General features: G+C 44.9%; 1 protein-coding gene across 2 annotated transcripts in view; it reads right to left on the minus strand.

Annotated features, from left to right (window-relative positions):
- CLSTN2 (calsyntenin 2) overlaps nt 1-6,422 on the minus strand; it is a 695,827-nt gene extending 689,405 nt beyond the window's left edge. For both annotated transcript variants that reach the window (XM_039489461.1, XM_039489460.1), the window contains exon 1: nt 6,151-6,422. In XM_039489461.1, the coding sequence (XP_039345395.1) occupies nt 6,151-6,217 (67 nt within the window). In that variant the 5' untranslated portion in view covers nt 6,218-6,422. The remainder of the gene's footprint in view (nt 1-6,150) is intronic.
- Between the last annotated feature and the right edge of the window lie 14,245 nt (nt 6,423-20,667).

Below are 20,667 nucleotides of genomic sequence, written 5' to 3' on the forward strand. Positions count from 1 at the left end.
CAAATATTGACTAATTCAGAAATTAGGATAAGAACACAAGAACAACCATACTGGGACAGACCAATGGTCCATCTAGCCCAGTATCCTGTCTACCAGCAGTGACCAGTGCCAGATGCTTCAAAGGTAAAGGCCAGAACATGAAAATTATCAAGTGATCCAACCCCTGTTGTCCAGTCTCAGTTTCTGGCAGTCAGAAGTTATGGGACACCCAGAGCATGAAGCTGTGTCTCTGACTGCTGCTGCACATTGAGCAAATGTTTTCAGGGAACTATGCACCATGACTGCAAGATTCTTTCTTGAATGGAAACAGTTACTTTAGACACCAATACTTAATATGTATAATTGGGATCATATTTTGCCATGTGCATTACTTTGCACTTAACATGTAATTTCATCTACCATTCTGTTGCCCATTCACCAAATTTTGTGAGATCCCTTTGTAACTCTTCAGAGTCTGCTTTGGACTTAACTATCTTGAGTATTTTTGTATCATCTGCAAACTTCACCACCTCACTATTTGCCCCCTTTTCCAGATCATTTATGAATATATCGAACCTGACCGGTCCCAGTACAGACCTCTGGAGGACACTGCTGTTTACCTCTCTCCACTAGGAAAACCGACAATTTATTGCATCCGAAGAAGTGGGTATTCACCCACGAAAGCTCATGCTGCAAAACGTCTGTTAGTCTATAAGGTGCCACAGGATTCTTTGTTGCTTTTCCTATCCTTTGTTTCCTATCATTTAACCAGTTACTGATCCATGAGAGGACCTTCCTTCCAATCCCATGACAGCTTATTTGCTTAAGAGCCTTTGGAGTGGGACCTTGTCAAAGGCTTTCAAAAAGTCCCAGCACCCTATATCCACTGGCTCATTTTTGTCCACATGCTTGCTGACCCACCTCGAAAGATTCTAGTAGATTGGTGAGGCATAATTTCCCTTTCCCATGTAGACTCTTCCCCAGCATATCATGTTTGTCTATGTGGTCTGATAATTCTGCTCTTTATTGTCATTTCAACCAATTTGTCTGGTACTGAATTTAGGCTTACCAGCCTGTAATTGCCAGGATTGCTTCCAAAGCCTTTTTTAAAAATCAGCATCTTCCAGTCATCTGCTACAGAGGCTGATTTAAGCAATAGGTTACACATCACAGTTACTAGTTCTGCAATTTCATATTTGAGTTCCTTCAGAACTCTTGGGTGAATACCATCTGGTCCTGGTGACTTATTACTGCTTAATTTATCAATTTGTTCCAAAACCTCCTCCACTGACACCTCAACCCAGGGCCGCCCAGAGAATTCCGGGGGCCCGGGGTCTTCGGCGGCGGGGGGCCCCCGCTCAGGGGCAGCTCTAGACTCCAGCACGCCGAAGACCTGGGGGGCGGCATTTGGCTTGTTGAGCTCCCATGCCTGTGGCAGGTGGACCCCGGAGCCGAGCCAGTGACTGGTGGGCGCGGGTGCGTGTGGTCCCTTTGACTGCTGACCCCCTGCACTCATGCGCCGCGGGGAGCGGAGCGCCGCGCCGAGCCGCGCCCGCCGCGCAGCAGTGCCTGCCTGGCCTCGCCGGCTCTCCCGTGGCTCTGCCGGACCCACCCGCCTGCGGAGCTCCAGGAACCACCGACAGGCCCCAGAAAAAAAAAAAACGGGGGGCCCCTGGGGCGGGGGCCCCTGACGCGGCCCCTGGGCCTGGGCCCCTGGGCTCCTGCCCCCTGCCTCAACCTGGGACAGTTCCTCATATTTATCACCTAAAAAGAATGGCTCAGGTGTAGGAAACTCTCTCACATCCTCTGCAGCGAAAACTGATGCAAAGAATTCATTTAGCTTCTATGAAACAGCCTTGTCTTCCTCGGGTGCTCCATTAGCACCTTGATCATCCAGTGGTTTCAATGATTTTTTTGCAAGCTTCCTGCTTCTAATGTACTTACAATTATTTTTGCTGTTAGTTTCTAGTTACTCTTCAAATTCTATTTAGGCTTGCCTTTACACTTTACTTGCCAGAGTTTATGTGCCTTTCTATTTTCCTCAATAGGATTGGACTTCCAATTTTTAAAGGTGTCATTTTGCCTCTAACCATTTCTTCTACTCTGTTGTTTAGCCATAGTGGTGGTTTTTTGGTCCTCTTACTGTTTTGTTTTTGAATTGAGGTATACATTTAGTGTGAGCCGCTATTACCATGATTTTAGAGTTTCCATACAGCTTGCAGATATTTTACTCTTGTGACTGTTCCTTTTAAATTTCCATATAACTAGCTTCCTCATTTTTGTGTAGTCCTTCTTTTTGAAGTTAATGCTACTGTGGTAGGTTTCTTTGGTATTTTCCTCCCTATAAAGACATTAAATTTAATTATGTTACAGTCACTACTACTGAGCAGTTCAACTATATTCATCTCTGGAACCAGATCCTGTGCTTCACTTGGGTTAAATCAAGAATTGCCTCTCCCCTCATGAGTTCCAGCACTAGCTGATTCAAAATAAGTCATTTATGATGTCTAGATATTTTATCTCAGCATCCCATCCTGAGGTGACATGTTCCCAGTTAATATGGGGATAGTTGAAATTCCCATTATTGGGTTGTCTGGTTTTGTAACCTTACTAATATCCCTGAGCATTACACAATCACCATCTTGATCAGGTGGTTGGTAGTATATTCCTACTCCTATATTCTTAATATTCAAGCATGGAATGTCTACCCATAGAAATTCTAGAGTACAATCTGATTCATTTAAGATTTGTATGATATTTGACTCTATGCTTTCTTTCACCTATAGTGCTACGCCCTCTCCCTGCCCCCAGCATGAGCATACTCTGGCATTTCTATATATTGTGTACCATGTCCCATTTATCATCATCATTCCACCAAGTTTCTGTGGTGCCTATTATATGAATATCCTCATTTAATACCAGGAATTCAAGTTCATTCAGCTTAGTATTTAGATATCTATCTTCCTATGAAATTCTCAAACATTTTCGCTGGGAGAAGTGGGGGTAAGAGTTCAGGCTTATGCCTTTGTTGGAAGCAAAATATGAAGTATCTGTCCCTTTGGTTTTTGCTGTTTTCATGTTGCTGGCAGTCATATCCGATGTAGCCACACAATGCATTTGCCAAGTGGGACTCAATGTTCCATTGATTTGGAAGTGTCCTGTATGACTAAGGCAACACATTTTGCACATATAACTAATTACATTTGGTATCAAATGTTCCTCTAGTTATTTAGATCACTGAGATGCTTGCTGCTGTACTTAAAATAGGATTAAAGTGGTGTTTATGTTGCTCACAGATTCCAAATAAGAGTTGAATTCCAACAGTGCAACTGGTGAGATCCCACAAGATATTCTGGACCTTTTATTAAGCTTGACTGAGCATTTAAACAATCAAATATTAAAATGAGATAAATAATTTTAATGATCTGCCTTATGCACAGATTTGTGGGGGGCAGAGGGAGGAAGTGAAACCGCATTAGATTTTCATTTGTTCCTACTTGTGGCCATGTGTGCCTATGTGTTAAAATGTACTGAAAAACCCTTCTTAGGTGCTAAATGCTAACATTTGAAGGCTTCACAGATTAAGGAACAGATCCTGCATCTTCCAGACTCTCTGGAGAATTTAGCAACAACTCAACTGTATGCAGGCAGCTCCAAATAACCCAAAAAGTAGCATCCATTAGTCTTACTGAATGAACAGGAGAAGGACTGCTGATTTCAATGATCTCCTCTCTCACCCCAAAACCTTCTGTGTTTTAATCTAAAAATGTGGGCACTGTGCCACTAGAATAGTTGAGCTATGGAGAAACTCTGAATAATTGTCATGGATGGTCTGTGCTACCCCCTACAGCAAGATGCACAATCACAAAAGGCATACAAGCTGTGTACAAAGTACATGACATCTTACTAGTGCCTCAAACAAGAAAGCATTTAGCTTCAAGCTACCAAATAGCTTTAAGTTTTAAGCACTAACAAGCCTTTCAACTATGTGCACATAACTGCCTTTTGACTCCAAATCCTCCTCAGGTATAGAAATATATTAAGAAATTCATGGTGCTTTCTTCTTTCTCATCCACATAACCTTTATCTTTCCCCTCTTTATTGATGGAAATGAAAACTAGAGTCTAAAGAGGGAAGTATCTCAGATACTAGATGCATTACATGTGACTATATGACACTTTACTGTCTGGTATTTTACCCACAGATTATATCAGATTTTAAATACACGTATGGATGCAAAGTAGTAGAGGACAATGCAGGCCATGACAAAAAAGTGTCATTCGTTTTTTAATCAAGTATTAAACATCTATGCTCTTTGCAGCCCTCCAGTGGTTAAATGGAAAATAGAACTCAACAGAAATATAGAATTCAGATGCGCCAGTCTGTTGAACTGGCTACGACATTGTAAAAGATGCCTAAGAAGAAACAAAAGCTGGCATATTTGCCAGAAGAAAAGATCTACAACAAGACGTGGTTATCTTAAAGTTTATGCTAAGTAGGTAAGGAGAAGACGGGAGATATATCCTTGTATTAAAATACATCCCCTTATTGATTATCAAACTTCACAGTACATTTGTCCTGAAAATATTGCATATTATAGTGAGATATATATATTATATATATATAATATGAAATAGAAGTAGCAAGTCCCTTTATATGTATTAAGTTCCTTCAGGTGCCTCTATTTCTGTATCTTGAGAGAATCATTTACATTTTTTCCAAGCAATCTGAATCTTTCTCCAGAAAGAATTAGTTCCATATTTAATACAATGTTCCTTGAAATTTACATGAGTCAGCTGGCTAAATTACAACTGAAGAGCCCCCAAAAAATAATACAAGTGACAGGATTTCTTAAATGAATACAGTAATTAGATCACATGTAAATGATCTGAAAGTAAACTAAAGCTAAAGACCTCAAAACTTCTTTTCTGAATCTCTTTGTAAGAGTGAAAAGAAGCAGAACTGCAAGAGAACCATGTCAGGAAGGAAAATCAGATTTTTAATGGGCCAAAACAATCCATAAGTGTCAAAATGAGCAGCAGCAAACGGTTGCTAGACCTACATAAAAGCTGAGGTTATTGAAGGATAAAAGTCTAAATAAGCCTCTAACAATCTATATTTAATTATAACAACAGGATAAAAAGAGGGAGCAGACCGAGTTAATTTGGGATGGTCCCAGCAATTTGATGCTAGACAGCTTCTCAGAAGAAGTAATTGTTACTACCTTCCCCACCCGCCCCCCCAAAACACTCACTTTTCTTTCAGTGTCCCAGTCAGCCCTGACAATTTGTTTACTTTGAACCAGGAGACATCCCAACGTATTTGAGATCCCTAAATACGATTTTGTCTTTTTAGCTAATAGATGGCTAAATGGTGATCTCCAAACCGGAACGGTAATCGGAAGGTCGCGGTAAATCTCAGCAGAAATCAGCCTGACATCCTTTCATTTGTCATTTCCTCCCTCTCACACCCCTACCCCCATGGATGTTTATCTTGGGGGAAAAAAGTTGGCATCAACAAGTTATTCAAACATTGTCCCAGCTCTCCTGCGCACCCAGCACTGTCCTCCCCCCAGTGCCGTGTAACGCCAGCCCCACTCACTCGGGCGGTGGGTATCTCAGTCACGTGAGAAAGCCTTTTGCTCCCCTCTGGCTCCCGGGCTAGTGGCTCGGTGTCCCAGCTCTCCCCTTGGAGCAAACGACCCGAGGCCGACAGACTCTTCCTGGAGAGCCAGAGCCCGTCAACCGCACATGCTGGGGAGCCGGTGAACATCCCCCTTCCCCCAAGGGTGAGCCAAGCCCAGCGCCCCAGCGGCTCCTTGTGTCTCCAACTTTCCGCGGCGTCCCCTCGGCGGAGAGTCGCTCCCCACGCCCGCACTGACTTCACACCAGGCACGGGCAACGTGAGGATTTATGGGGAGGGGGGGAGACATGTGCGCGGCATGATTAGCCCAGCTGGCCCCCTCCGAGCCACCCTAGCGCCTTCGAGCAGGAGGGCGACCCGCCCAGCTCTCCCGGCACGCCTGGCTGCCGCCGCGAGCCCCCAAACTTGGGTCCGCTCTTTGCCGGAGCCTGGGCGCTCCCCACGCCGCAGGCACGGAGGTCACGGCAGCCAAGTGTCACCTTCCCCCAGCCCCGGCAGGCTGCCGGGAAACTTCGCCGCGCTACCCACCTTTAGCGGCCAGGAGGCTCCCGACCCCCAGCAGGAGCAGCGCCGACTCCCAGCGCAGCCTCAGCATCTCCGGGCTGCTCCAGGCAGGTGGGGACTCTCGGCTCCTGCCAAGACGTGAGCGCCACCAAACGCTGGGCTGCTGGGGGCTCCCCTCGGCTCCCTCCGCCCGCCTCTCCCGTGAGCCGCCTCCAGGTGCGAGCAGTGCTGGGGGCGGTGGGCTGCTGCTGCTGAGGCGGCGGCTGCTTCCTCGCTTGCTGCTCAGTCATTCACAGCCTCACTGGCAGGACCACAGCAGAGCCAGCTTTCACCCAGGACTGCTGCAACGTCACAGGGAGGAGATTCATGAATATTCATGAGCAGAGAGCGAGCGAGAACAGCACAGGGTGAGAGGGCCACGTTCTAGCCCGGAGCACACACACACACAGAGGAGGGGAGAGCCGGAGCTGAAGCGCAGAGACAGCCGGGTCCACCCTTCCGCGCGCTCACCCATTCCGGGAGCTGGAGCAGAGAGAGCAGCTGGGTTCCAGACTCCCCCTGCCACTTCCACCATCAGCCACCAGGAGAACCGGTCTGGGGCTGGAGCAGAGAGAGCAGCAGGGTTCCAGACTCCCCCTGCCACTTCCACCCCCAGCCATCAGGAGAACCAGTCTGGGACTGAATTAGAGAAAGCAGTAGGGTTCCAGACTCCCCCTGCCACTTCCACCCCCAGCCACCAGGTTAAGAGGCTTGGGGCTGGAGCAGAGAGAACAGTGGGGTTCCAAAGGCAGACACACCTGGGGAATGGAATATAGTGCAGCAGAGATGGAACCCTTCGCACCCGTGCCCTCCCCCCCCCCCCCACACACACACAGGAGAAGCAGAGTAGGGGGTAAAACAGATAGATGAGGTCTCCAGTCCAAGCCCCTCTCTACACCCAGACGCCCCTACAAGGATGGGACAGAGGATAGAATAGAGAGTGGTAGGAGTCCAAACCTGTCCCAGTCTCCTCCCTTGCCTTATTCTCCCCCCATCCCCCAGGACTGGAACAAAGGCTATAGAAGCCTTCTCAGCCCTTCCCTTCCTACCCCTGCTCCCCTCAGGGAAGAACAGGGGAGGGAGAGACATGGTGACCTTGTGGAAAGACAGCTACAGAAGCAAGAAAAAGAGGAGTGGGGACAAGGAGATCTGAGAGGCAGAGGGAAGAGTGGGGACCCAGAGCACATCTGGTAGGGGATCGAGAAACAAAAGTGGGCTTTCATGTCACAGAACAAGGAGGATCATAGAGAGGCAGAGAACAACAGGGGATCCTGGAGGAGTAAATAATTAGTGAGGGATAGCTGGGTGTGGAAATAAAATGTGAGATTTGTGGGTGGGATAAGTGGGCTGCTTTCAGGGAATGAGACCTGCTCTAGAATAGCCAATTTACACTGATGGAATGGGGGAGAATAGCTGGGAAGCTACTTGAACCTAAGACTCCAACAGCTCCGCCACAACCACTGGGCTGTAGAATCCGCCTCTGGGCTGCTTTCAGGGAAGAGAGGGAGAATGGAGTTACAGAGGAGGAAAGAATGAGATAAAATGGGAATGGACCCGGTCAGAAAGAGGAGAGTTTGAGGGAAAAAAGGATGAGAAGGAGAGAGGAGAGCTGGAAAGTAGGGGGAGAGGCAACATAGGAGGGAAGAAGCTGGGGCTTGAGAGAAGTCAGAGTGATTTATGAGAAGAGGATGGGGAAAATATGAGGCCTAGGCATATAGGATGGAGGGTTCTCATGCTATATGGGGAGGTTCTTTGTCCCTTCTTTCACCTCTTCCTCCCCCCATAAAAAAAACCCAACCCTCTATGACAACTTGATTCCTTCACTAGATAGAATACAGGATTCCAAATCCTTTTCCCCTTCCTCTCCCTCCTCCTATTCCCGCACACCTTCCACTACAGAACCTACTGCTTATCAGGGGAAAATAGAACCACACACTTCACCATTTCATTTCATCCCAAACAAACCTTTCCGAAACTATTTATACAGATCTGGGATGAAATGTTATTCTACTGCTGCCTTTGGCTATTATATCTAGTGAAAGTTAGGGCAACTGTTCCCTTCTAATCTTCATTGTGGGGGTAGAAAAAGGAGAGAGATGATTTAAGAAAAAAAAAGCAGTAAAGTAATTTGACAGGAAAGACCTGGATCTAGGGAAAATTCATTTTTACCAATATTATTTCTCTCTCATCTTTTATTGAAAAAAAGAATTATGACAGGGAATTAGGCTGTGGTAAGCCACTCTACTACTATTAGGTTGGAGTAAACCCCTTAGTCCCTGAAGTGTTAACTGTTTCAAAATAGACTATTCTGTATGCATAGTAAGGTTTTCCTACAAACACATCATAAGGGCTTTTAGTACACAGTAATAGTAATAATTGGAGATATACCAATCTCCTAGAACTGGAAGGGACCTTGAAAGGTCATTGAGTCCAGCCCCCTGCCTTCACTAGCAGGACCAAGTACTGATTTTGCCCCAGATCCCTAAGTGACAACCCTAGGTTTAGCAGGCCAGTGCTCAAACCACTGAGCTATCCCTCCCCCCGTGCTATAAGACTTGATCATGCCTTCTGATACCCAACTGGGAACACATCAATCCCTATCTTGTAAAATCAGCCATATACACTGCTGCTGATTTTTAAAAGATGCACTGTAGTGCTTATCACCCGTCCATCCATCCCTTAGCAGTAAATATAAGTGTGATGCAGAGAGGTTTGCCTGTGTGATACCTGTTAACATTAATGGGAATCACATGGCAAATCTCTGTGTATCTTCCTGAAAATGTCCCCCCATATGTGCATTTTCAGTAGTCAAACTGACTCACAGACTACAAAGGCACAGAAGGAACAGATAACATCTACAGGGCCAATGACCTACAAACTAAAAAAATAGATTTATGCTGCAAGGAGCATCCCAAGAAGTCTAATGTAAACATTCCACTTTTTTCCAGAAAATATGAATATGATTTTTGGATAAACAACACACAAAATGAATATATATATCTAAATACCCTTTGTTTTGTTTCACCTGATGAATCAGACAGACTGTGAGGAAAGTATCACTGAAAAAAAAACTTATTTTAAAAAAGAGCCTTAATGTGTATTTACCTTGGTTGTTGTTTATGGTACAGTAGTATATAGAGACCCTAACCAAGAGATGGGCCCCATTGTTGTAAGCACTGCACAAAAGCACGGTAGGACACAGCCCCTATTCAAACAAACTTAACAGATCGGGATCTGAAGTAAAGATTAAGTGACTTGTCCAAGGCTACATAAGGAAGACTGTGGCAGACCTAGAAATTGAACCCACATCTGGTGCCTTAGCCGCAAGACTGTTCTTCCCATTTACCTGATGCTAATGATCTACTTAAATCAAAGACTATGAGTCCTATGATCTGTTGTGACAGCTCTCATATACATTACTTCCATGCACAGCAAGCCAAGGTGTTCCCTGATGAAAAAAATGTATTTAAATAATGTTAATGAGGTGGCACCAGTATGGAAATTGAAAGTTAAAACTGTCGTTAGGAGCCAGATTTTGTGCTGATCAGCAGCATGGCACCCTCATTAATTTCCACAGCCTTTCCTAGGGTGTAAGTCAGCAAAGAATTGTACCACAAGTCTTTTACTCACACCTTCATGCTTATATCTAATAATGGCATGATTTAAGGAGTGTCCGCTAGAGCTCTGAATTTTTTTTCCTTATCTTGGTTTGTGTCACAACCATCATATTATGTAAATGTAGAATTTGCTCCCAGGCAGGTCATTTCTGAGGGATTATTTCCCATTTGAGGCTCCTGCAGTCAACATGCCTTCTACCACCCGAGAAGAGCAATAGCCCCCACACAGAGAAGTACAAAACAAAAAACAAAAACTTTGGCCTAACATATATTATTGCTCTGGTGAAATGGAAATTATAAAATAAGGGGAAAGGGTCATAGTCTTGCATTTACTGGTAATTATTGACACGGGTCTGCATCAGTGACAGTCACAAAGCTCCATTTGTGCCAGGAGATCTAAAGCTTATTTTTATCATAATTTCCCCAGTAGTGAATTCAGGATAGATGGAGGAAGCGATTTGCCCTTAGAGATAGAGAATCTGCTGTATAGATTTAGGTGGTTCCAAGGTCAAGATCAATTCTACTTTATTACCATCCTCTTATATACTTATAGGTTTGAGACGTCATGATTATCATTTTTCCTAAATAAAGTCAACAATAGATTTCCATAATTTCAACAGGCTTTATATATAGTATGTATGTATGTATGTATGTTCGTCCATCATTTTCGAAGAAGACCTTGACATCTAGCAGGTTGTAAGCTGTCCACAGTGCGTCCGCAGGTGGCTGATAAGGCCAATATGGGCACGAAATGTTCTGCCACATGTCGGGCAGACATGTGTGGGCACCACTGTTACAACATTTACAGCTCTGGCTTTACGGAGTGCTCGCTTCTCTTGTGCTATAGTTATCCTTCTGGCTTCAGATGTCTGGCAGCCTTGATGGATCAGCGTACGCCATGACGGTCTTGTGCCAGAGTTTCCCAGGAGGTGATGTCAATATCCAGGGACTTAAGAGAGGCTTTCAGCGTGTCTTTGTATCGCTTCTTTTGTCCCCCGTGTGATCGCTTTCCTTGTGACAGCTCACCATAAAAGAGCTGTTTGGGGATGCGGTGGTCTGGCATCCTTACAACATGGCCTGCCCAGCGTGTCCGGGCTTTCATAAGCAGAGTGTAAACTGACAGCAGGCCTGCTCTGGAGAGAACTTCTGTATCTGGCACCTTATCCTGCCACCGGATCCTCAGAAGTCTGCGGAGGCAAATCATGTGGAAGTGGTTCAGTTGCCTAGCGTGCCTCCTGTATACAGTCCAAGTCTCACTGGCATACATCAGGGTAGTTAGCACTACTGCTCGGTAGACTTTAAGCTTTGTAGCAAGGCTTATTCCACGGCGGTCCCACACGTTGGTCAACAGTCTGCCAAATGCAGAACTTGCCTTAGCGATTCTGCAGTTGACCTCGATGTCAATTGTCACTGCGTGAGAAAGGGTGCTGCCAAGGTAGGTAAATTGGTCCACTGCTTGCAGCTTTTGTCCCTTCACTATGATGGTGGGCTCTTGGTGTTGGACTTTCGGAGCTGGCTGGTGCATCACTTCGGTTTTCTTTATATTGATGAGGAGGCCAAAGTTATCGCATGCTGCTGCGAATTTATCCATGCTAGCTTGCAGTTCCTGCTCTGATCCAGCATTCAGGGCACAATCGTCAGCAAAAAGAAGGTCTCTTAGCACAGTCTCCTTTATTTTGGTGACAGCCTGGAGTCTTCGCAGGTTGAACAGTTTCCCATCAGTCCTGTATCTCAGGCTGATTCCCAAGGAACTGTTCTGAAAGGCATCTGACAGCATAGCTGAAAACATTATGCGGAACAGGGTCGGTGCCAAAAACACACCCCTGCTTGACGCCGTTTGTGATGGGAAAGGCCTCTGAAGCTTCTCCATTGTCCAGAACACGAGCCGTCATGCCATCGTGGAACTGACGTACCATCAGGATGACTCTGTCAGGGCACCCAAACTTCGACATGATGCGCCACAGACCTTCGCGACTGCAAGTGTCAAAAGCCTTGGTAAGATCCACAAAGATGGTGTACAATTCGCGATTCTGCTCTTGACACTTCTCTTGGAGCTGTCGAACTGTGAAGATCATGTCCACAGTGCCACGCTCTTTGCGGAAGCCGCACTGTGTCTCGGGTAGTAAACCCTGTTCCAGGTGGTCAATCAGGCAATTCAGCAACACTTGTGCAAGGATCTTACCTGCGCTAGAAAGCAGTGATATTCCTCTATGATTATCACAGACTTTTCGATTTCCTTTCCTCTTGTAGAGGTGTACGATGGACGCATCTTTCAATTCCTGAGGAATGGACCCTTGATTGCAGAAGGACTGGAACAGCTGAGTGAGTTTGTCAACAAGCATTGCACCACCATCCTTATAGATTTCCGCTGGAATCGCATCAGATCCTGAGGCCTTGCCACTAGACAGCTGACTGATGGCCTGTAGGGTTTCAGTCTCTGATGGTGGAACATCCAGGCTGTAATTAATATCCGCCTGGGGCATTCTGTCAATCGCCTCATTATTGATGGAAGATGGGCGGTTCAGTACGGATTGGAAATGCTCAGCCCAATGCTGTAGAATCAGAGTCTTCTCAGTAATGAGAGTTACACCATCTAAGTCCAGTAGAGGGGAACTCCCTCAAGGCCGAGGTCCGTACAAGGATCTAAGGGCTTTGTAGAACCGTTTGGCATCGTTTCTATCAGCAAACTTCTGGATTTCATCTGCTTTGGCACTCAACCAGGAGTCCTGCATCTTACGAAGCTTGCTCTGTACGGTCCTGCGAATGTTGTTGAAGGCATTTTTCTTAGCTGTTGACGACGGGTCATTCTGATAAGCATGGTGAAGCCAGTTCCTCTCAACGTTTTCCTCTAATTGCAGCTCTGAGAGTTGGTTGTCGAGATCTTCTACTAATGAAGCTGCTGTGCTGGGGTTCCTCAGTTTACTAACGTTGATCTTTTTCATCACAGCTTTATTTCCCTGCGGACGTCTCTTTGGCTTGATGTGAAGGCTTAATTTAGAGATGATAAGTCTATGATCAGTCCAACAGTCAGCACTCGGCATGGCCTTAGTCACCCTTACATCCTGTCTGTCTTTCCTCCGCACGATGACATAAGCAATGAGATGCCAGTGCTTGGAACGTGGGTGCATCCAGGACGTCTTTTTGCGAGTGGGCAGGCGGAAGATGGTATTGGTGATGATCAGATCATGAGCCGCACATGTCTTCAATAGTAGTAGGCCATTGCTCTTGCATTTGCCGATTCCATTTTTTCCAATGACGCCATGCCAGGCAGAGTGATCGGATCCTACTCTCGTGTTAAAATCGCCAAGTAGAATCAGCCTGTCGGTGCGCTTCACGGATGAAAGTAGGGCATCGAGATCTTCATAAAACTTGTCCTTTACTTCATCCGGATTCGTCATTGTGGATGCGTAAGCGCTGATTAGTATAACTTGCTTTCCTCTCGGTAGTGGAAGATGCAGTGTCATAAGTCGATCGTTCACGCCCTTGGGAAGACTGGCAAGTTTGCGGACAAGATGATTTTTAACCGCAAAGCCAACTCCAGATTCACGACGTTCGTCACTGCTACGTCCACACCAGAAGAATGTGTAACCACCTCCTGTTTCTGTGAGCTGACCTTCGTTGGCTAGACGAGTTTCACACAGGGCCGCAATATCGATGTTAAATCTTGCGAGCTCTCTGGCGACCAGAGCTGTTCTTCTTTCTGGTCGATCTGCTGAGGGGTTGTCTTGAAGCGTGCGTACATTCCATGTACCAATAATGAGTGGTGTCACCTTGCGTTTTGTTGTTTGAAATTTTGTTATTCGACCGCATAATATGGGATCCCCTCCAGCCGCGGTAAGCTGGCCAGGGTTCTATGAAGCAAACAATGTTTAGGGCACCTTTTCTAGCCCCTTCCTCTTACTACGGAGGTGAGCAGTGCAGTCCTGAAGAGGGCTGCTCAGTCACTCAGTAGACGCCGAATCCAGCTGTTGCTTCGGTCAGCAAGAAGACGACCATTAGACCTGAGCCGCCTGTGTGCAGGTCCGCGGCTACAGCTCCCAGTGTATCCACACCTGTTGCTTCGTCGCTCGCCCATCGCCACAGGACTTTAAAGTTTACGGGAATTGGAGGGATGTCAAGACTTGCGCGTGAATTGGATTAAAGTGAGGGAGAGGTGCGCATAGTCAGCCTCACTCTCTCTTCCCAGATTCCATCTTGCTCCAATGGCAGAACAAAAGTCGAGACAGTTGGAGATGGGCTGGTCGCAGTGGTTGACCAGGGCGTCTTTCGCATCTTGCCGTGCTCTTAGCGTACCACGTCGCTTGCAGAAACCGCCTTCATGACCATTGGTCCTATTCCAAAAGGTCTCATCCGCTCAATCCTCCGGAGTCTGTCTTCACATGCTCGGGATAGACAAGGCCCTATCTCACCGAAGGTCTATGCCCAACGGCTACCCTCAACCTGGTTTAGCCAGCCTGTCGAAGCTGTTGCCCGGGGTGTGGCCGCTGCGCATGCTACAGCTACTAGGAGCCACAGGTGAGAGCTGAGTGACAGGTGGGGACCAAAGGTGAATGAGTTGCCCTGAAAGGACACAACATGCCCCTAGCACCAGAGGTGCTACTCCTCCCTGAACACCCCATACACCCAAGCACAAAATATTGTTAGCAAGAAGTTAATGATTTGACTTGGAAAACGGAAAAAAGGAAAACATTAAAAATACAAAAATACAAGGAACCATAAGAAAGAACCTTTACTCAACATTTAAAAAAAGCCACTTCATCCTTAATAAGCAGCAAAGACTAACAGACATTTTGGAGCATGAGCTTTTGTGGGTGAATACCCACTTCGTCAGATGCATGTAGTGGAAATTTCCAGGGGCAGGTATATATAAGCAAGCAAGAAGAATGCTAGACATAATGAGGTTAGTTCAATCAGGGAGGATGAGGCCCTCTTCTAGCAGCTGGGGTGTGAAAACCAAGGGAGGAGAAACTGCTTTTGTAGTTGGCAAGCCATTCACAGTCTTTGTTTAATCCTGAGCTGATGGTGTCAAATTTGCAGATGAACTGAAGCTCAGCAGTTTCTCTTTGAAGTCTGGTCCTGAAGTTTTTCTGCTGCAGGATGGCCACCTTAAGATCTGCTATTGTGTGGCCAGGGAGGTTGAAGTGTTCTCCTACAGGTTTTTTTTATTGCCATTCCTAATATCTGATTTGTGTCCCTAAACCCCTCCAACGCATCATCAGGGATCTACAACCCATCCTGGACAATGATCCCACACTTTCACAGGCCTTGGGTGGCAGGCCAGTCCTCACCCACAGACAACCTGCCAACCTGAAGCATATTCTCACTAGTAACTGCACACCGCACCATAATAACTCTAGCTCAGGAACCAATCCATGCAACAAACCTCGATGCCAACTCTGCCCACATATCTACACCAGCGACACCATCACAGGACCTAACCAGATCAGCCACACCATCACCGGTTCATTCACCTGCATGTCCACCAATGTAATATACGCTGTCATATGCCAGCAATGCCCCTCTGCTATGTACATCGGCCAAACTGGACAGTCTCTACGGAAAAGGATAAATGGACACAAATCAGATATTAGGAATGGCAATATACAAAAACCTGTAGGAGAACACTTCAACCTCCCTGGCCACACAATAGCAGATCTTAAGGTGGCCATCCTGCAGGAGAAAAACTTCAGGACCAGACTTCAAAGAGAAACTGCTGAGCTTCATCCTCCCTGATTGAACTAACCTCATTATGTCTAGCCTCCTTCTTGCTTGCTTATATATACCTGCCCCTGGAAATTTCCACTACATGCATCCGACGAAGTGGGTATTCACCCACGAAAGCTCATGCTCCAAAACGTCTGTTAGTCTATAAGGTGCCACAAGACTCTTTGCTGCTTTTACAGATCCAGACTAACACGGCTACCCCTCTGATACTTCATCCTTAATATATAATATTTCAATAAATAAACTTGTATGTCTCTATCTCAGGTGCGAGCCTGATGCTGTAATGAGCTCCACTGAGGTGTACCCAAGTAGTGCTCATGTCATAATCTGGGTCTTTGACTACTTGCTCTTTCTTGAGCAGACTGACTATTGCTGTGTGTTCAAACAGGATCTAGCTCAAGGGGACCATGAGCTGACTGGTGCTTTTAGGCACAATACAAATAAATACTAAATAATAACAGCATGCAATTTAAAATAAAAAAGCAACATAGCAACCTAAATGTGACCATCTTTATGAGAAGTTTGTATGTCATGTTTATTGTTCATTTATTATCATATAGCAAAATGTTTCCCTCTGGGAAGACGATGAGAGACAGAACAATCCACACATGACAGATATTAGACAACATTGCTTAATGCACTATGGGAAGGTGCTCAGATACTCCAGTGGTTAGGGCAGTTTAAGAGCCTATAGAACAATGGTGGACAACCTGCGGCCTGTCACTGGGGGCTGTGAGACAGTTTGTTTACACTGACCGTCTGCAAGCATGGCCGCCCGCAGCTCCCATTGGCCGCAGTTTGCCATTCCCGGCCAATGGGAGCTGCGGGAAGTGGTGTGGGCTGCTTCCCGCAGCTCCCATATGCCAGGAACAGTGAACTGCAGCCACTGGGAGCTGCTGGTGGCTGTGCCTGCAGACGGTCAGTGTAAACAAACTGTCTTACAGCCCCCAGTGGATTACCCTGACAGGCCATGCCTGTGGACAGTCAATGTAAAAAAACTGTCTTGAGGCCCACCAGCAAATTACTCTGACGGGCCGTGTGTGGCCTGTGGGCCGCAGGTTGCCCACCACTGCTATAGAAAGTAGAATAGATGTTGCATAGTGTAGGTGTTCCTATAAGGAAGAAAACAGGCTTAATATATATCATTATGATGTATTCATTTTAATATTAGACATCTCTTATAATAATCATATAATAGCATGAACCATTATCCACTTCTAGAAGAAATTGAAATATCATTTTCTCTCTTTCCCCCCTACTCCCAAGCAATATGGTAGAAAGTGTACCTGCCAGTCATATGTAGTCATTTGCTTTTTATCTGTGAGCCCAATTCACCTCTGCTATAAGCAGATGCAATGGCATTGACTTCATTTTCACTTACTTCCAACCAGGCTGCATTAGGCCCAATATCTTCCAAATTATTTTCTCTTACGCTCTATGCTTTTTAAATATGCAGTGGATATTAGAGGAACTGAACAGAATGATGTAGTGCTCTGCTAGTGCTACCACCAGGAACATGGCTACATGTAGTAGAGCATAAATGACTCAAGAGATTTATCCGGGTCAATAGCTTTTAATAAATAAATAACATGGCTATCGAATAGGATCTGACAGACACTGGCTTGAGCAATGAGCATAAATATAAACATTTCTTCCTATATATTCTGCAATTCCTAACGTGTTATTAAATGCAAGAAAAAACTTGTTTTATTTAAGATCAATTATTTAATGAACTACCTGCATAAATACACGTCTTCCGGAAACATTTTTAAAACAAAAGATGAACCTCTACAGGGGGTACAGAGAATCTGTATCTGCTTAAAGAGCATTACGCCTCTAATTTTCACCAAAATAGCTAAAACATTTTAAGTTAAGGCTGCCAATATTTCATGGACTTGTTCTTCATTTTATGGTGTGAGTTAAGGACTTTCTGGGTTAAGGAAATTTCTGAAGGTGTACCAGGGAACCACACCTCTCCTATTAAAATTAATGAAAGATGGCTAAGTCCCTGGCTTTGAAATTTTCAACCCCAGCCTTAACGCTGAGTTTCTTTGCTTTTGACAGTCTCGTTAATTTTAACAGGTATTGTTGATCACATCGAGTGATCCATTTTGAGATTACTCTTGGGGAGGAAGAACAGCCATTATTTTGGTTATTAATTTTATTTTTTGTGCCCTCATTTTGTGTCTTCCCCAATCCATTTTTCTACCTGGATCTAGAAAGAAGGCCCTCTTCCGTTACTGTTCTTGTTTTTGATATCATCGGCAGAAGAAGGCAGCACCAATCAATTAATTATATCAGTTTCCAAACAAAAAGCACTTACCCAATTATTCTAGACAACTTGTTGATGAAAATAGAAAACAGGCTGCCACTGATGCTTTAGGGCCTAGCTCAGGAAACATCCCTGTTCAGAAAAGCACATCTCTATCTTTAAGCATGTCTTTAAAATTAAGGATATGCTTAGGTGTTTTCTTAACTAAAGCTGGACATAAGCATGCACTTATGTGCTTTCCTAAATTTGAGCTTTAAACAGTGGCAACAGAGTGGGAGGAGGAGGAGACAGGAAAAAAAAACACCTGTAGAGACTTCCAGCTTGGGGGATCCATGGATAAGCTCCCCCTACCCACTCCAAATTTCCTGTTTGCTGGAAGAGGTACCCTGCTCAGAAAGAGATCCCAGATCCTCAGGGTCAGACCTCACACTGTTTCCTCTCTACTCCCATAGCAGCAGAGACACTTGATGGGAAAGAGAGGAGGTTTGGGAGCTTTTAAACTGAAATCTGCTGTTTATTCTTTCTTGAAGCCAGCCTTCGTTTCCAGGCCTCTTGAAGATGATTGGACGGTGATTTTTTTCTGTGATTTTCCACCCTGGTTCCTCATCAGTGTATCTCTTTAGCAGGCCACTAGTACTTTTCCCCATTCATCAAGCTGCAAGGAATGTGAGTGTGTGCACGTGTGTGTGCACAAGCGCATGTGCACGAACAGGGTTATTTCTCCTCTGTTCACCAGACTGGGAATGTTTTGCGTGGACAGTTCGGATGAGAGGGAGAGGGTATTTGACGGGGCTTCTACCTGACATGTACTCCTAGTTTAAGTTGTTGAAAAAGCTTCTTCCCCAAACCCCAGGTTGTGGGATTTCCTGAGGAAACAGGCATTTGTTTCTATCAACCTCCAAGTCGGATCATGTCTTGAGAGTGGGGCTGGGGTGCTTGTCCTTATCTCCCCAGTTGCAGGATCTTACCAGAGGAAACAGGTGCTTTGCACAGAGTTCCACATAAGTGGTTTATCGGGAGGGGCTTTAAGTACTTTTCCCAGGTCAGTAGGTCTTCACAGGTCAAAGCTGTTACCTTCTCTCTTTGCTAAGAAGAGGTGACACCTTGTGCCAAGGACATTAGATGCCAGAGCAGCAAAAAGAAGTAGTTTCAAAGGGTGCCACTTGTTGTGTATTTGGTTGTCATGGGTTTTGTTACTATGGCAACTGAGTTAGACTATTAAGGGATAGCTCAGCCGGTTTCAACCGGCTGAGTGAGCTCTCTGATCTGTAAATAAAATGGAGGTTTTGGTTAGCTGTCTGCTCTCTGGCCTCAAGTGATTGCTTCCTACACCGGCTGCCCCAAGGATATAACACCACTAAAGTAGCTATATTTTTTATTTCAAGAGAAGTGTGAGTCCTTAATTCATTTCAACCCTTATTTTTAAGAAGCGAGATCACTGAATAAAACAATGCCAGCTGTATTTTAATCTCACTTAATCAGATAAAAAGAGAATCAAGTATGTTCTCCTTTGATGGAGACCTTCAAGGAACATCTGTGTGCGCTGCAGGAAATGGAGATGGTGATTCAGTAGAAGGTATGAGTCATTAATGACCCACTATGGTTGTGCTGCTGGACGTGCCTTCTTTTATATGAATTATGATACTGAAGTCCTGACAACTATTGCTAATTAAAGATCCTATGGCATGTTCTACAAGAATACAATGTTTTGGCCAAATATCTGTTTGGATAATTACATTCTACCTACCTAAATTCCCCTGAAAATTTAGCTGTGGAAAGTATTCTTCCCAGTGGAGTTACGTAGTGGTGCCATTAATTGCCAAATAGTTCATGTGTTTCACCCAAAAATGCAGTCGAAGCAAATACCTTCCAAATGGTCTACTGAACACTACTTAGTGACTGCTTTAGTCTATATCATTGTTTTTATTCATAATTAAAAAATAAAATTCTCAGTATGGATTTCAGTGTTGACTAATGAGGTATCACCTGCTAGATTGGCTGCCTTTTCATTTTCAGTGGTGAGATGCCTTGAAAATGACAAAGAGCTGATTATCTTTGTAAGATGTCATCTGTGTTGAGCCTTTCATTAAGTCATCATTTTCACATAATTTAATTAGAAATCGGAGGTGCAGGTTATTTTTTTTCATGTCACTGCTGAGATTGTCAGTCTAGCACAAGGAAACTAGCAAATGAAGCAAAGAATTTTCATTTTGACACTGGATCTAAATTTCATGGGCACGACAAAAAAGAATAGGGATAAATATATGGGGCACTGACTAATCTTTTTTGCCTGTGGCCCAATGTTTCCATTTTCAAAAATGTGAACTAAAAATTATACCTATTTTTCCAGGTTGTAAAATCCATCAGCATTTCTAAAATGCCTGTTATGACATCTAGGCACTGTATATAGGTTGTTAAAAAAAAACCAATGGCAGCTGTCTGGAAGGAACCGGCAATTCTCTACCTTGCTCTTTGGTTTAATAGCTGGCTTCTGTTTTGGAGCATGTTGCTGATTTTTCTTCTGTTTTTTTTTCCTTTGGGGAATGCTTCACTGAAGATATGAGTTTTTCAGCATAATGCAAAGATGGCAAGGGTGAAATTCTTCCTGATGGAGTGTATACACAAGGCACGGCTCTAGAATAAGGCTCTTCTTCCAACTCCCTTGTGTTTACAACTGGACCTCTTGTCTCTTTACACTTAGGTTAATTGCAGGGTGCTGGATGCCTGCAGCGCTGTGATAGTGGAATAGTGAGAAGTCCTTGAGATATTGTGGTCCTACCTCTTTAAAAAGTTTGTAGGTCAGCACCAGAACCTCAAATTGGGAACAGAAAGCCAATGCAGGTTACTGAGCACCAGTATATTCTGCTCTTTTCTGCTCATCAAATTATG

Source organism: Mauremys reevesii, linkage group 9 (genome assembly GCF_016161935.1).
Source record: "Mauremys reevesii isolate NIE-2019 linkage group 9, ASM1616193v1, whole genome shotgun sequence".
NCBI classification, from domain to species: Eukaryota; Metazoa; Chordata; order Testudines; family Geoemydidae; genus Mauremys; species Mauremys reevesii.